Source organism: Erpetoichthys calabaricus, chromosome 3 (genome assembly GCF_900747795.2).
Source record: "Erpetoichthys calabaricus chromosome 3, fErpCal1.3, whole genome shotgun sequence".
Lineage (NCBI taxonomy): Eukaryota > Metazoa > Chordata > Cladistia > Polypteriformes > Polypteridae > Erpetoichthys > Erpetoichthys calabaricus.
Genome location: NC_041396.2, coordinates 260140430 through 260158597, shown reverse-complemented (window position 1 = coordinate 260158597; position 18168 = coordinate 260140430). Strand labels below are relative to the sequence as shown.

Below are 18168 nucleotides of genomic sequence, written 5' to 3'. Positions count from 1 at the left end.
TACATTTCCACCATAATTACATACACAAACGTAGTGTGGACGTTCAGCCCAACTACAGATTGACACCAGGACACACAGAAGTCCAAACACACACTTTTATTTTTCTTCTTCTTTACAGCACCTGACACAGTGCACCAACAGCCTTAAAACAGCTCAGTCCTCCTTTCTTTATTCTTCCTCTTCTTCTCTGCCGCTCTTACTCCTCGACTCGCAAGCTCCGTCCTCTGCCTCCCTACTCCAGCTCCTTGAAGGGAGTGAGGCAGCCCCTTTTATAGTTCACCCAGATGTGCACCAGGTGCTCCCTGATGACCTTCCTGCAGCACTTCCTGGTGTGGCGGAAGTCCAGCATGGGCACCCGGAAGCACTCCAGGTGTACCTAGTGCCTGTTCTGGCAGCACTTCCTGGTGAGGCGGAAGTGCTGCCATCCAGTGCCTAACAAATGTCCAGGCGCCCTCCTGGTGGTGGCCAAGGGCCCCAACAGGGTTGAGCCTCCAAGCTGTGGTCCCATGGCCGCAACACCCACCAGGGTGGCTGCCCTCTCGTGTTCCAGGGGAGATACTGCTCCTCTCCCGGTCCTTCCACTCTCTGGGTGTTCCGGCTGGGCATAAATTGGACACAGTGGACAATACCATAATTTAGGACTGAGCAGCCAGTTGTCCGATTTCAACAAGACCTGAACTTTGCTTATTTCAAGGGACTGTGGGTGCCCAGTTGCTTAAGTCCTTCAGGAAGTTATGAAGCTGCTGTTTTTGTCTCCTTTGTTGCCAGTAATTGCTTTATACCTTTCTATAATTAGTTTCTATAGAATTTTACATATATTCATTTATGACTGTCTTGTGTTCATATTTGTGTATTTGTACAGTGTTTTCTGTAACAGTATATACTGTATAAAGACGGTATTTCTCAGTGGGCAGCCTTCACAATCATACACTGATGAGTCAGGATGTTGAACCCGCTGCAGATGTCCAGTCAGGAACAAGGAGTCATGAGAAGCCTTTCAGAATAACCAGTTTATTTTGTGAGGCACCCTGTCAACACCAAATCAGAATGGCAAAGGGATCCCTTTCTCCTTTATGTGATTATAAAATTAAATCATATATTTGTGTGTTTTTCTGAAAGATGGGAAATTAATTTTTATAAGTCATTATACATTTCAATAAAATTAATAGCATTACATGTCCAATAAATGACAGCAAATGACCAACAGTGTGTACCTTACTGTAACTTGGAGGAAATGACACTTTACATATTTAGAACATTACCACGTGGATCTGGAACTTAACAACTGACTTTCCACAATAACATACCTAAATGTAACAAGAATCAAGTTCAAATGAGATATAGTTAAATAATGTCATATTTTGCAAATAAATAATATTTACTAGTTGCTCTTAATAAGTAGCCAGCATGTTGCTGTCTTAGCATCAACACACAAGCAGCCTTCAACATAACGGGTCTTCATACAACAAAATTAAGCTTAATTATACATTGCAACACCAATACCATCCCAGTACGTGATATCCACTAATAACATGAAGTGAAATCACATACTTTATATTTATGCACACTTCAAAAGAAGCAAACTAAACACGCGTCAGTTTCCTGCTCGCCATTTTGTGAGACAACATCCTTGTCACCTTGTGAGCAGGAGAAATTAGACAGCATCGACTTCCAGGAAACGCAGAGTGATCCTGCGTGCGCGTTTGGAAGGCCAGCGGTTTTACAGTATTTGTGAATGTGTCCAGGCACTTTGGGATGACTGTTATATAATAAGAATTAATCCGAATGAATTCATACCCAACTTTTTTCACCAAACTGTCATTTGGTGGTATTGCTTACCTCTTCTTCTTCCTTGGTTTAGATACATGTTATAAAAACATTAGTTTGTTTTTTTAAAAGATTTGTGCATACTCTATATGTCTTGTGATCATCATTTACATTCATTACTAGTCCTACCACTTCATAAGTGTCATCCAGCACTTTCCCAAATGATGAAAAACACCAGTCAGCAGTCCAGTAGCTGCCTGTGAATATTAACCATTTCAGCCTGAAGTGAACACTATTGCACCATCGACATCTTCCTATCAATCACATATACTCTTGTGCAGTGCAAGTATCTTGCCTTTGCAAAACATAAGAAAGAACACAAATATCTACATGCTAAGCCTCACTTGTATCACCTCCATACACAGATAGAAAATGAGTATTGATGGAATTGTCAATGGTGTTACCTGCTGAGAAGCAACCACTCTCTGCTACCCAGTTCCTAGTTTCTCTCAAACTCATTCCATAATTGTCCTGATATTTAGTAAAATTAAAGTGACCACAGGTTTAAAAGACGTGTTCAGATGTGACCTATGTCATTGGACTTACTGGATCATCTTAAATAGTGGGGTTTCTTCTTACTGTAGCAGCAAATTTATTAGAAAATATCTGCCTCAGTCATCCTGGTTGGAGTTATGGAAAGCCAGATTTGAACCGCCTGCCTGGACTGGGAGCCAAGCCACTTTAAGATACATAGGTGCAGTCATATTACAGAAACACAGAGGTGCCAACTGTTCTGTCAGTTGTGGGAACACAAAAGAGGCCCTGGAAGGATTCTCTTGAGTGAAGTTCCTCATTTAATTTTTTTCAGTATTCTATGGAAAGTGTCTACAATCCATATTACTAACTGAGAATGGTAAACCGGATATGGACGCAGGTACATGCCCATGGACGCAGGAGACATAGTGCGCAGGCGCCATACAAAAACGAGGAATCAGCCCCCCCGCCCCAGAGTGAAACGGGAGAGACTACGAACGACACAGCCACACAAACAAGAGGAGTCAGCGCCCCGCCCCAGAGTGAAACAGGACAGACTACGGAGTCCACAAAGGTTCACAAATCAAACCCAAGATAGTACGGAAAGCGGTAACGACACAGCCACACAAAAAAGAGGATACAGCCCCCCACCCCAGAGTAAAACGGGACAGACTACAGAGTCCACAAAAGTCCACAACACACAGCATAATCAAACCCGAGATGGTACGGAAAGCACAGGCACCTACAACGCGCTATACACCGCCAACAACAAAAGAGCTCAACTAACAGAAATAAGAAATAAAGCAACAAGCCCAGAGAATACGGAACCCTAAACGTCCACACCACACAGCAGAGGCAAACCCGACATAGTACGGAAGGTGCAGGCCCCTACATCGCGCGTCGGAAGGCGCGGGAAAGTACGAAAGGCAAAGGCGCCTACACAGCATAGTGAAACCCGACATAGTACAGAAGGCGCAGGCATCACCGCCATATTGTGAGTGGCACTACTGCGGAGTGAAGGCGCAGGGGTCACCGCCATATTGTGAGTGGCACTACTGCGGAGTGAAGTTAGGAATAATGTGCTGCTTGGGATTGTACAAACCGCTGAACACTTTACACCAAATTCAAACACAATACAGCTCAACGATACAAACACGAGCCCACTTGGATAAGATCAATGAATGCAGGCGCCTACAATGCGCGTCTGAAACTGCGGAAGCAAAGCAGGCACGGGTTCAAAACGAACGAGCTCGACTGACGGATATACAAACACGAGCCCACCTGGATAAACTCAATGAACGCAGGCGCCTACAACGCGTGTCTGAAATGCCGTGGGCAAAGCGGGCACGGCTCCAAAACGAACGAGCTCGACTAATGTATTTCAGGATACCCAACGCTGGGGGTAGGCGAGCAGGGGGCGGAGCCTCCTTGTGTTTTAATAAATGTTTGCATAATCACATAAGATAAATGAAGCAAACTGCCTGAGGATAATTCACTCTTTGCATAGTGCAAAACATTTTCAACTTGCTTAAGAACTGCACAGCACTGAATAATGTCAGTTATTGTCCAACCTGCTATATCCTAACACAGGGTCATGGGGGTCTGCTGGAGCCAATCCCAGCCAACACAGTGTTTTTTATCAGCATGGCTATGGAGATAACACAAATCCTTCTGGACTACTAAACAAAGCTAAACATCCATTGCTTCTAAAAATGATTATCCACCATTCAGATAGAAATATTTCCTGTTTTCCTGATAATTGCTCTCCTTACGTAGATTCTTTGTTTTTTTTTAACAAAAGAAGGCGGGGTGGAATTTATCATTACATTTAAATGATACTTGATGTAACTGGAGGACATTGAGTTTCCTAAATTTACATAATATGTGAATTATGTGAATAATTATGTGAATTATTAATAATTATGTGAATTATGAATAATTATGTGAATTATTAATAATTATGTGAATTTCCCCTTGGGATTAATAAAGTATCTATCTATCTATCTATCTATCTATCTATCTATCTATCTATCTATCTATCTATCTATCTAATAACACACAGTGATACTTCACTACTTGATCACTCAGTAGTTTCCCTTATTATGGCCTACCACTTGATTAAACAAAAAGTATTAACAAGCTGACAACAATATTGTCTAATGATTAACATTCTTCAACATTATCATATATGTGTATTAACTTATTTCCCAAAATGTGAAATAGGGTGCTTTCTTATGAAGGCTGCATGGAGTATTTTCCCAAAGATATGCAGATTAGGGAGATGGGCCTTTCTAAGCAGGCCTGACATGAGCGAGTCTGACTGCACCCTGCAGTAGACCAGTGCAAAATGCTCCTGTCAGAGACTTTAATCCCTTCGCCACTCAAATTAGCTCCACTACATTGGCCACCTGTCTGACAAAGACTCGGCTTGAAAACCCTGCTGTTGTTTTAGGAATATCACAGAATTCCTGTCATTAATAATCCATGAAACACTTGAGATTTTCTAATTCCAAACCTCATGCTGTTTAAAAGCCTTGTTACTCTCAGTGAGTATATTCAGTTTGATGTCTCCTTATCTCTGGAATTGTTTCACTTGTTTTACTTGCACCTTAAAACTGCACATGAAACCAACCCATTTCTCTTTTGCACTTTATATACACAAATTATGTCTTTACTTGATTCACTTTTATTTCCATAACTGAATATTTTGTACCTGCTGCTCTGGCACTTTGCTGTGTGTTAATTCCTAAATACAAAATGTTCATTGCTTTGCGTTCTGAATTGACACCAGAACAACCTCAGTTTCTTCCAGCTGGCAAAGAACAGAATTTCTTTAATTAAATTTGCATTTGAATTATCATGTAATCTGGCCATTGCTGTTTTGTATTTACTTGTTTCACATTGTAAAAAGTACTGCACAGAATAACTGAGCCATCTGTAAAGACTGAAATGTTAATTAAACTGCAAATATAAATTCTTCATTGGTGAAAAAGTGAAAACCATCCTTAGAAATGTTTATAGTTACCTGCTTAGCATGTTAATAAAAATAGAAAAGAAAAAAAAAAACTGCTGACTCAGGTGAACATGCAGGACCGTACAGACAGTACTCAGGCCAGGGGTTCAAACCCAGGAGCTGTGAAGCAGTCAAACTAACCAGAGCACCAACGTTCCAGTCAGTTAGCATTATGGGGGAATTATCAAAGTGGGCAAATATATAGTGAAAATTTTTATAGAACCACTTTCTAGTTCAGAACCAACAGAAAAAATATGATATGCAAAACCAGATACTGCATACATCCATCCATTATCCAACCCGCTATATCCTAACACAGGGGTCTGCTGGGCCCAATCCCAGCCAACACAGGGCACAAGGATTGGGCAGGGTGCCAGCCCACCGCAGAACACACACACACACACACCAGGGACAATTTAGGATCGCCAATGCACCTAACCTGCATGTCTTTGGACTGTGGGAGGAAACCCATGGAGACATGGGGAGAACATGCAAACTCCACGCAGGGAGGACCCGGGATGCAAACTCAGGTGTCCTTACTGCGAGGCAGCAGCGCTACCACTGTGCCACCGTGCCACCCTTACTGCTTACATAAATAATTATATTTTAGTAAGAGTCCTTTATGCAAATTTCACAATAGGTTTGAATTAAATTAAACAAACTTTATTAACCCCAAAGGAAAATTTAGAATAAATAAAATTCTCTGCAGTAAATTACCATGACCACATCTTTTATTTGCCTGGTATTTGATGCAGGCTTTTACAATTTGCCGTATGTTCTTACTTGAACTAAATGCCGCAATTTCCCATTATTAAAAAGAATTAACTAAAGAAAAGCAGAAACTGAAAGTTACTTTGTAGATTTTATAGTTGGAAAGTATGAAAAATAACATAAAAATTAAAAACACATTGTCCCAATTCCCTTTGAGCTTCTGAAAGCAAAGTGAAAAGGGTAATGCAAAAGAATGTATTAACAATTTATGCGTCCATTTTCTATGGTATCCATTTTAGAGTCACAAGATGCCAGTACCAATTCCAGCAGCACTAAGCGTTAGGAATGCAAACACATGGGGGAAAAGGGGTAATAATTACCCCGGGACCACTGGGTCAGGGGGGATCAAAGCGTGGAATGAAAAGGACGTGCGACAGACGTGGATCGAGAGGAAGGGGCGCTGAGATTGTTTATGTATAGGGCCCAGAGTTCTGTGCTACACCCCTGGCAAACATCATGCTGGCAATGCCCAGCTCCCGGAGCTCTGAGGGAGTGCCGTTAACCACTGCACCAATGCAGTGGACTGGCATCCTGTGTAGTGCTGCCTCCTGCTTTTGCCTGATGATGCCAGTATTGGTGCCGTAAACTTATCGTTGGTTTAATCGTGTTTAAAAATGGATGGACTGAACAGTCATCTTCTCATTTTTGAACTTTAAACGGAAACTCGGACGTAAATGTGGCCAATGGGACTAATTTCACTAAAATAATGACGTTCTCTTCACTGCATTTATTAAGTCATTTTCGTCTTCTAAAGTCACAACATCCCGCGTTCGGAGTTTCTCGAAAGTCATGTATGTCATTCCCTTTCCTGCAGACTTCCTTTTCATGATTGTAGAGCAAGCTGCAGCAGTGTTAGAGGACTAACGCAGGTCCAGTACAGACACCTTTTAAGCTGTCTGCCTAACGGCCGGTGATTGTGCAAGAAGAACAGCGCAAATCAGGGCATGGCGTAGTATGCCAAGATGTACGTTCACTCCAGCCGGCATTCGAGCTCGGTTCAAGCACTTTTGGTTGACACTTTGGGTACAGCGCAGCATCACACCTGATCTCTTTTACTATTTATAAAAATATTGATATGCGGTGCTCCTGCTAATCTTGTAAATACTAATCTGATGATCAACAATTTTTTTCTTAAATCGCGTTTACAAGCTATTCGATCGGCTATTATAAGGAATGCGGTGGTCGATGTACACTCGCACGTGTTTTTAAAAGAAATCAGTATGTGGGGACACCGTCGAACGCGGAATAATACTATCGTGAGTTAAAAAAAAGCGATACCCGGAAATGAGGCTTCTGCGAGCAAGGCTCCATTTCTCAATACATACGAAGCTGGCACATCACTGCAAACTGGCGTGTAGCGCTCCTTCAGACTACGAATGAAAAGAGATGCTTTGGACCGTTTCTTTGAATAGAACGGGACACCGTGTGGCACCTACGGTGTTGTTTATGGCAGCGGCTTTACAGGAACTTGTAACGGAAGAGTCTTATCAAAGGTCCTAGACAATAAAGAGACCACGACAGTGGAGGCAGAGATGGAGTTGTCAGCAGAGGAAATTCAGGTTTCTTCTCGGGCCTGATCAACACTGTAAATACTAAAACCTTGTAGTCTAATACTATAAGGGGACGTGCTGGCTGCTAAGCTTACGTGACGTCACCCGCCCACTCCCCATCTGCTCCACTAGCACCTAGCTGGGATGAACGACCCGGGGCCGACATGGTGCTTTTCAGACGGCTGCTCAGGTGAGGCGGGCCGTGCATCGCGGGTATGCCGTCAGCTCCGCCTGCATGTTTCTTATTGTTTAAAAAAACGAAGGGGATGTGCTCTTCTGTATTCTATTGTTGAAATCAAAAGATGAACTGAACGATTATGTTTTCGCTCACTTTTGTGGGAGTGTAGATGACATCTGGGCGCGCCGTCTCAAACAGACTCTCCGGTTCGGCAGATCGTTGATGTAAGTGCAGACCTCGTATAAGATTTCACCTTCATCCTGTTTCGTCTGCAGACTGTCTTGGATTTCGGCTGGTCTCGTTTGTCTGTGTGTGTTTTTCAAATGCTTATGTTATGCCGGAGCGCTGTTTAAATGTGTGAATTTTTAACAACGCGTAATCTGGGTTGCTTTGATTCTTTAAAAGAAAACTTCTAACTGGAGTGTGGCACCAGAGTTCATCATTATTATTATGTTATATGTAACGTATAGTGGAACAGAATGCACTTTTTACTCACCCAAGTTTTCCGACTGAACGAGTATTATTAATAATTTACAACAGTCAGTTCTACACTTTTCAGGAATAACCGGTGATGATTCAAAATCAGCTTCGTGCTGTAAGTTATGGGAGCTGTTTCTTTTGTTAAATGACTATAGAAGGTAATTAGGTGTTTTACATTTAGATCACATTTCAGCTATCCTGAAAAATCGTTAAGTAAGCGGAAAACTTTCTGCACGGGGAAGCACAAGGAGACAAATCTGAATGGAGATTAAAGTATTGTTTTCAGTTAAACAGCTTTGTCACCATTTTCTTAAACACGTATCTTTTAGTGTTGCGTGTGCCGCAGGCTTCCAAAAGAAATACATTAGCCAACAAATGGCATTTCAGCAGAAACCGCATTTGTGGCATTCGCTGCTCTGCCGTGTTGCTTTAAATAGCTCGCTCAGGGCTCTACTCAGGAGTGGTGCTGGAAGTGGACGCGGCGGGGCACAACTCGGGTCTGCTTAGGGAAACGGAAAGGAAAACGGTCCGTATTAGCGAGCATAACTTGAACCAGCGCATTTGAACACTCGTTGGCATTTTAACACTATGCTTTACCTAGTTGTCGATTACAAGGGATGTTGAATTGTTTGAAATGATCGGCTCTTTCGAAATCGCGACAGCTAAAGTGAACAGAATGTTTAAATGCTTAGCTGTACAGTGTCATCAAAAAGTGTTTACCCTTTCCGAATTTCCTCAGTTATGGTTTAAGATCTTCCGCCAAATTTTAATATTGGATTAGTTATCCAATGCCAGTTGGCACTCTGTGAAACATTAATTGCCTCCTATTTAAATCAAACCCAGGTAGGGGATATTAGCTGATTAAACAAAGCCAGGCTAGAATACAGTCAATCCTGGTCAATGTAAACCTCACTTACTTTGACCCTCACTGTCTGAGTCAAGCTGCTAGCACAAATGTTCAACAAGAATGTAATGCTGTGATCAAAAAAAGTTCCAAAAAAGGATCAGAAAAAAAGTGTTGTTTATCTATCAGTGTGGAAAGTGCTTCAAAGCCATTTTTAAGAATCTGGGATTCCACTGAGACAGAGTTAGTGCCACAATCTCCAAATGGAAAACACTTGAAACAATAGTAAATCTTACCAGAAGTGGCTGGCTTGTCAAAATTACTCCAAGGGCACAGCTTAGAATCACTGAGGAAGTCACAACAAATGCATGCCTCGGCAAAGGCCACACACTGTTCAGGACTCCACAATCAGAAAGATACTGCAGTGGGCTTCACCAGAGAGCTGCAAAGCAGAAATCACTTGTAATCGAGAAGAATGCAAATACCTCTCTCTCATTAGCCAAGTAACACTTGGGCTGATCTACAATCCTTTTGGGAGAATATATATATTCTATGGACAGTTTGGGCAAAAGTGGAAATTTCTGGATGGCATGGGTCTTGTGTCCAACCTAAAATAATTACACAATAAGAATGTCATACAGTCAGACTTGGTGGTGGTGGTAGTAATGTGATGATGTGGATGTGCTAAGCGGCATGGACAACTTAATATCATTGAAGGAACCATGCATTCTGCTCTGTATCAGAAAATACTTGTGGAGAATGCCTAGTTACCTGAATGTGAACTGAGCCATACCTGGATGATGCAACAAAATGATGATCCTAAACACCAAAAATAAGCCCAAGTCATAATGGTAAAAAAAGCAAAATTAAAGTCCTGGAGTGACCTACTCAAATCCAGTACAGGTGTTGTGACAGGACTTCATGCATGAAAACCTACCACTGATCGTGACTTAAAACAGTTCTGCAAGAAGACTGAGCTAAAATTCTTCACAGTGATATGAAAGACTGACACTAAGTTGAATGACTTGTTTGGTTGCTGTTATTATTGTTGAAGATGGCATAATTTGTGAATAAGTGTTCATACAGTGCTATAAAATGAATACCTTTTTTCATTCTATTAATGGCATGAGTAAAAAGGTGTCCTGATCTAATCTTAGATTTTGGTTGAAGATCTAAAATAGTCAATGTTAGAAATTTGTAACAATAGTGGCAGTCAGAATTGGGGTGAGTACTTTTTCACAGCACTGTAGCTATGCAAAGGTTTTTCTTCTAAAGGGTAAGAAACTTGATCAAAGGATGAGGACATTCACGGTATCAAATGAAGGGCATAGTTTGTTCAGGAATGCACATATGGAACAGTTTTTGTCCTTTAAATTACTGTGTTAATTACCTTCTGTCTTTTTTTTTTTTTTTTTTTTAATCATGCGTCTTTACATAAAAATAGTGCCTCACTGTTCCGAGCTTTGATGTGTCCTCACCCATTTTCCAAGTGTTTATATGGATTTGCTCCAAGAACTTTAATTTTTGCTAAAGATTTGTGTTCAGCTTTATTTGCCACATTAAGCTCATTCAACATTAATGTGTGCAAGGGTGCCCTGTAATATCCTGGTTTGGATCATGGCGTATGCCTTCCATCAGAGTAGGCTAATTTAGGCATGTGTGTGCGGTCTTAAGATAGGCTGACATCCTGTCCAGGGTTGGTTATTGCTGTACATCCAATGACTCCAGTGCAGGATTCTCTGGGTGCCTTCATTTGTACCCAGCATTTGGGAATGGCATTCTCTTCGGGATGGCTTCCTGCCATATGCATGTTGCTGCCAGAGTAGGCTGATGTGGGTATGTGCAGATTAGGGTTGTGCAGTGTACTGCTACTGGAAAAGTACAGAAATATCAATATCCTCCACTCAATATACCACTCAATATCCTCCACCCACCCAAACACTCACTATTGCAGTTGTTGAAAAATGTGAGTTTCATAGACTTCAAAAAAACCAAAGTCCGTGCTCTCACGGGATTCAAAGTTCAGAGCAAACACAAAATCAGATGCAATCAAAAATTCATGGAGAGCATCATCTTTCCTTTCCTTATTACTTCGACACAATCAAGAATTCATGGGGGACCCCCCCCCCCATATTATTTTCAACTAGATTGGGAGTTCAGCAGGTGGTAACCACCGATTATTGCTTCAATATGATTTGGGAGGCATCAAGAGGGAAGCGTTGCAAAATGCAGAGCAATGGTGTGCACAGGGAGGCTGGAGTAAGGCATGGGGTTTTGGAGTTATCTGTTATTTGCTTTGAAACCATTTTGGTGTTAGTACAAATGCAGGTTAAAAGCACTAAAACACTAGTGCAGGTATACCCACCAACAGACTGGTGTCCTCTCCAGAGATGGCTCTTGCTGTGTTTTAAATTGCTACCAGCTGAGGCTGGCATGTACTGTCTGTTTGCAAGTGTAACCTGCAGTGGATTGGCATCCTGTTCAGGGCTTGGACCTGACATATGCCCAGTAGTACTGGAGCAACCTAGAGTTGTTGTATGCCAATGTGTCTTGCAATAGACTGGCATTATGTCTAGAAATGGTTCATGCTGCATATTCACTGCCAGCATAGCAGACTACCATGGATGTGTAATTTGTGTTAAGTGGCAGATATCCAGTCCATGGACTGTTCTCAGAATAGGTGCCAATTATTTATGATGTGCTGGTGAACAATAGGTTCAGAAAAAAACATTTATTACAAAGATTTTTGGGCATAAAAATGAGTGTAGTTTTCATTTTTCTTCCTTACCCACACCCCAGCTTTCTGGTGGGTGTGAAAATCTCTTTTGACAGCAAATGGCAGTGGAGTCTGCATTGCGGTTTTAAATATTTTATTTCCATTTCAAAGTGTAGAGGAGCACGGAGCTGCGGAAGATGTAACAGTTTTCTTGTATTTTACACTAGCCGATGCCCGCCTTAGCATACGGCGGTGTAAGAATAGGAGCAGAAAATGGTGAGAAAGGAATTCAGAAATCAAGAAGAAATAAATACTTCTTGAAAGACGGACTTGTGAATAGGTGTTTTGGTGGAGACGACAGATAATGAGTCGAAAAATCTAACCCTAGAAAAAGCAATGTACAACTGACCGTGGCTGAAGACTGGTTGTTGTAGATTAACGCAAACATGTGAACTATGATTCTTAGCGCGATGAGAGAAGTTGCAAAATCCACCGGAATGTTTAAGCAAATTCTAGAAAAAAACCTAATCTAAATCCGTTAAGTAGTCCTCTCGTTCGCTAGCTAAGCGGAAGTAAGATACGCCTCGAGGCTGGCATGTGAGTGAGGAGATTCTCACCAATAGCTTGATACCGCAAACGAACTATGATACTTAGCGCGATGAGAGAAGTCACAAAATCAACGAGAATGTTCAAGCAAAGTATAGAAAAAAACCCGATCTAAATCTGCTAAGCAGTTCTCTCGTTAAAAGCGGACAAACATACAGACAGATGTTGGATTTTATATATTTATATATATATATATATATATATATATATATACAGTCATATGAAAAAGTTTGGGAGCCCCTCTTAATTCTTTGGATTTTTGTTTATCATTGGCTGAGTTTTCAAAGTAGCAACTTCCTTTTAATATATGACATGCCTTATGGAAACAGTAGTATTTCAACAGTGACATTAAGTTTATTGAATTAACAGAAAATATGCAATATGCATCATAACAAAATTAGACAGGTGCATATATTTGGGCACCCCAACAGAGATATTCCATCAATACTTAGTTGAGCCTCCTTTTGCAAATATAACAGCCTCTAGACACCTCCTATAGACTTTGATGAGTGTCTGGATGGAGGTATTTTTGACCATTCTTCCATAGAAAATTACTCCAGTTCAGTTAAATTTGATGGCTGCCAAGTATGGACAGCCTGCTTCAAATCATCCCATAGATTTTCGATGATATTCAAGTCAGGGGACTGTGACGGCCATTCCAGAACATTGTACTTCTCCCTCTGCATGAATGCCTTTATAGATTTCAAACTGTGTTTTGGGTCATTGTCTTGTTGGAATAACTTCAACTTTGTGACTGATGCTTGAACATTATCCTGAAGAATTTGTTGATATTGGGTTGAATTCATCCGACCCTCGACTTTAACAAGGGCCCCAGTCCCTGAACTAGCCACACAGCCCCACAGCATGATGGAACTTCCACCAAATTTGACAGTAAGTAGCAGGTGTTTTTCTTGGAATGTGGTGTTCTTCCATGCAAGCGCTTTTTGTTATGACCAAATAAATCAATTTTTGTGTCATCAGTCCAAAGCACTTTGTTCCAAAATGAATCTGGCTTGTTTAAATAAGCATTTGCATACAACAAGCGACTCTGTTTGTTGTGTGAGTGCAGAAAGGGCTTCTTTCTCATCACCCTGCCATACAGATGTTCTTTGTGCAAATTGTGCTGAATTGTAGAACGATGTACAGATACACCATCTGCAGCAAGATGTTCTTGCAGGTCTTTGGAGGTGATCTGTGGGTTGTCTGTAACCATTCTCACAATCCTACGCATATGCCGCTCCTGTGTTTTTCATGGCCTGCCAGACCTGGGTTTAACAGCAACTGTGCCTGTGGCCTTCCATTTCCTGATTGCATTCCTTACCGTTGAAACTGACAGTTTAAACCTCTGAGATAGCTTTTTGTAGCCTTCCCCTAAACCATGACACTGAACAATCTTTGTTTTCAGATCTTTTGAGAGTTGCTTTGAGGATCCCATGCTGTCACTCTTCAGAGAAGAGTTAAAGGGAAGCACAACTTGCAACTGACCACCTTAAATACATTTTCTCATGATTGGACACACCTGTCTATAAAGTTCAAGGCTTAACGAGCTAATCCAACCAATTTGGTGTTGCAAGTAATCCGTATTGAGCAGTCACATGTATTCAAATCAGCAAAATTACAAGGGGACCCAAATTTTTGCACAGCCAGTTTTTCACATTTGATTTAATTTCATACAACTAAATACTGCTTCACTAAAAATCTTTGTTCGGAAAACACCCCAGTACTCAGATGTTCCTAGGAAATGAAAGACATACCACTGTTATCTTTTTTGTTGAAAGTAGAGTCAATTATTTTGCAGGCTGAGAGGGGTTCCCAAACTTTTTCATATGACTGTATAATATATATATATATATATATATATATATATATATATATATATATATATATATATATATAGAGAGAGAGAGATATTTATCTTATAAATTGGGTATAGCATATCTAGATCTGTAATTATAACAAGTGGAGTGAATAAGATGCTTATACCATTTTACCAATTAGTTTGGCTTCATTTGAAATATTCTATAAACTAGGGGGCTCCGCCCCCTGCTCACTTCGTTCGCCAACCCCTGGTGTTGGGAAATTACAAAGAGCGTGATGTATGAATGAGATATAGCATAGTGTGAAGGTGTAGATGACGCAGATAGGAAGCAAAGAATAAAGTGTTTGGCACAGTGTAAAGGTTTATTGGAAAATTTCTTTGTAAACAACATTAGTAGTAAAGATGGTGTCTTGTCCTTGAATGAGTTTTCCTTGGCATGGAGCATTTATGACCTTAACTTTAACGTCAGATGAACGTCGAACTTGTGAGAAGGCCACATAACATTGTCCATGTACAAAAACGGGCTCAGATAGGTAGATGCCAACCTTGTCCATGGTTTGTCCTTGTGATTTGTTGATGGTTATGGCAAAGGCAGGTTAAATGGGGAATTGTTTCCGTTTAAGTGTAAAAGGTAATTCCAGGTCAGAACTTGTAAGGTCAAATCTAGGAATTAGAACAGTATTGTTAGCATGTGATCCTGTAAGAATTGTTGCTTGAATAACATTGTGTGTCATGGTGTAGACGACTAAACGTGTACCATTGCATAAACCCTGTTTAGTGTTAAGGTTTTTTAATAGCATGATTATTGTTCCGTTTTTAAGGCTAAGACTGTGTTGTGGTAATCCGGCTGGGTTAATAGTGTTTAAATATTCTAAGGGGAAATTAAGATGGTCATTGTCGTCATCAGAGTCAACTTTGTCAGAGCTTAGAAAGAGGTGTGACTCTCCAGGAAGTAATGAAATGACCTGGTTATTAATGTGATCAACAGTAATATTTTTTGGACATAATATAGTTCGTTGTGTTAAAAGGGGTATTTGGTCTAATGAGACCGCTGTTCCAAATATTTCCGGAAGTAAGTTGTCGCAGATAAAGGGTTGAGGAATTGTAATAATATCTGGGTGAAGTCCATCTGTATTGGTGAGTGTACAATGTCCTAGTTGAAATAACCAATTGTTATATTCGGGATCTGGACATCGCATGTTTTGTACCAAGTGTATCTTTTGAAAGCAATGCCAATTGTCCGCGTAACATTTTTTGTTCCGCGGTTTTCGAAGCGCATTGTAGGCGATGACGTGAATTTTTTTTTTTGATGCGGGTTCGTGTTTGTGGTCCCGTTACTCGAGCCGTCTAGTTTTGTACCCGTGATCGTGAATTGATGACTTGTTTGATCTGTATAGTTAGGAATATGGATAAGTAATAAGGAGGATCGAACTCACTGTTAATATGCGGACTGTTCGTTTCTTCGTATTATCACCAATCAGGTCTAGCGCCTGTATATGTATTGTAGTTCGGTCTCTTGTTGTTTATGTATGACGTCGTCGCGTATTTTAAGGTGGACTGAACAATAGCTGAGCGCATGGCATGTGGAGCAATAGCTAAGCACTGTCTAAAATCTACTCCTAATAAAAGTACCTTTCCTCCAAAGGGAATATAATTATTCATCAACGCAATGCCAATTGTCCGCGTATTTTAAGGTGAACTGAACAATAGCTGAGCGCATGGCAAGTGGAGCAATAGTTAAGCACTGTCTAAAATCTCTTCCTAATAAAAGTACCTTTCCTGCAAAGGGAATATTATTCATCAACGTTTGTAGAAGTTTATCAATGGTGTTGAGTAAGTGACTGGATGCCATTGTACATTCATTTATAATTAATAGTGTGGCAAGACGGATGTCACGTGCATTGTTACTGTTCATTTTCATAGTGGATACCGATGTTTCTGTGATTGGGACCAGTATTTTGAATAAGGAGTGACATGTGTTTTTGGAGCCGAGACATTTTTTCTTCCGCGGTTTCAGAAGCGCGTTGTAGGTGCAGACGTGATTTGTGCATATTTGCGTTCTTGATTTGTTTCAGGGTGCACTGTTCCAATGCGATGTAATATTTGTCCAGATACGCGAAAGCAGTATGGGTCATTGCCTTTTGGTGACCTGATATTTACTCCGGTAGATGCAAAATCAAATGAACTATTGTAGGATGTAATGCAGTTCATAAAGTTTTTACTTTCAGGTACTTCATTAGTTAGAAGCTTCTGTTGAAATGCAGGAAATGAATGTAAAGGAGGCAGTGTAATTTGACCCTTTTGACAACAACGTGTAAATTCATAACTTGTATTGCCATTTGTTTTTTCAGGGAAGTTAAGTGAATGACAATGATTGCAAATGACATTAATTAATCCCAATGAATTTTCATGAATAGTGGACTTATTATTGAACGCGTTGTCAGCTAACTGGCGCAATCGTTTAGCAGGAGTCTGTCGTTGATGTCCTTGACGTGTATCTTTTGCTTGTGCCGTTTGAGAGGCGCGTCGTTGTATGTGCAGGATTTGGGACGTGCTATTCTGGAGCTGTGGTGTGTGAGAAGCTCGTTGCAGTTTACGGCGTTCATTGTTTGTATTGAGCCTTGCCCGTTTTTGTATGTGTGTTAGTGTGGTCGTGGGTCTGAATCGTCCTTTTTGTGTACGTTTCGCGTGCTATGTCCGTAGTCTGTCCCATTTCGTGTCCAATGGGCTTTGTGTGGCGCCTGCGCAGTACGTCTTTTGCGTCCACGGCCCATGGCCGGATGTCCCTGCGTCCATCCGGTTTACCATTCTCAGTTAGTAATATGGATGAGAGTCTGAACAGCTAATTATATGGTGATGCTTTATTTAAGTACCTGATTGACATTTATAGTTATGACACCTGTGTTTCATATAGTTTATTTGAAGTGATAAAAGTTATTTTGCTTCTATTTCCTGTTGGTTTATGTGGCAGCAACCCGAAGGAAGTAATCGGAGGGGATCAAAGTCTAATCAGCTCTGTGCATGAGTTTAAGAAGCAGCCTGGTCAAAACGGATTTGAGTGAGGCTATCTCGTTGTAGAGTCAGACAATCAAAATGTACAAGAATTGCATTTTTTTTATAAATCAGGAAAAGGATGTTTTAAAACATCAAATGAAAAAGGAAAGAAACTATGAGTCAAATTTTCAGCCTCCTTTCATGATCGTAAGACTTCAGCCAAGTCACTGGCAGAGTCTGAATTCATAACCCCCGAAGTCTAAATTTTTTGTGGTCTCTGCTAGTCTGAGCTCCTGGCTGTGTGGATACATGTGAGGGTGGCTAGACTGGTTTAGATGATGGATGGATAGTACTGATGTAACTGCTAATTTTTAAATGAGCTGAGTAGTGCAGTTCCTGACATCTTCAGAAGAAGACAAAGTGTGTCTGTTTTAGATCAGAAATTTGAGTTCATGACCAAGACTGCATGAGGGCATTGCAAGTGATCTATAAGGCTTGGATCTTTGCATATTTCATATGAGAAGGAGGTCAGTAGATGCTGTCTGTTCAGATCTTTAATAGCTTATGAACACAATTCCTTCTCCTGAAAGTAACCGCTTTCAGCATTGGTCTGTAGAGCTGCTTTCAGTGCAGCTTTGATTCGCTTTTGTGGCATATAGTCAATGTCTTTCGTCATCTGCATCCAGGGATATGCAGGGAATGTGTGTGGGCCATTGAGCCATGGTATGCTGTGTTATTGATGGCTACAGAGCCCAGTTGACATTCTAGCTTTAATGGTATAACAGCAAATGTTTGAAACCTGTTTTTGTTCTACCTCACTCTTGCTACATGTTCTGCTTTTTATATGATGTCAGTCAGTCAGTCAGTCAGTCAGTCAGTCAGTCAGTCAGTCAGTC

General features: G+C 40.8%; 1 protein-coding gene across 5 annotated transcripts in view; it reads left to right on the top strand.

Annotated features, from left to right (window-relative positions):
- The window catches only part of gal3st4 (galactose-3-O-sulfotransferase 4), a 142417-nt gene that overhangs the window by 75726 nt on the left and 48523 nt on the right, over positions 1-18168 (top strand). For 2 of the 5 annotated variants that reach the window (XM_028798135.2, XM_051924080.1), the window contains exon 1: positions 7421-7825. The exons of 1 other annotated variant lie outside the window; for it this stretch is intronic. In XM_028798135.2, coding sequence (XP_028653968.1) covers positions 7800-7825 — 26 coding nt within the window. In that variant the 5' untranslated portion in view covers positions 7421-7799. Of the gene's footprint in view, positions 1-7420; positions 7826-7881; positions 8038-18168 lie in introns of those variants that run through there. 2 more of the 5 variants (XM_028798138.2, XM_028798140.2) reach the window with 1 other exon arrangement.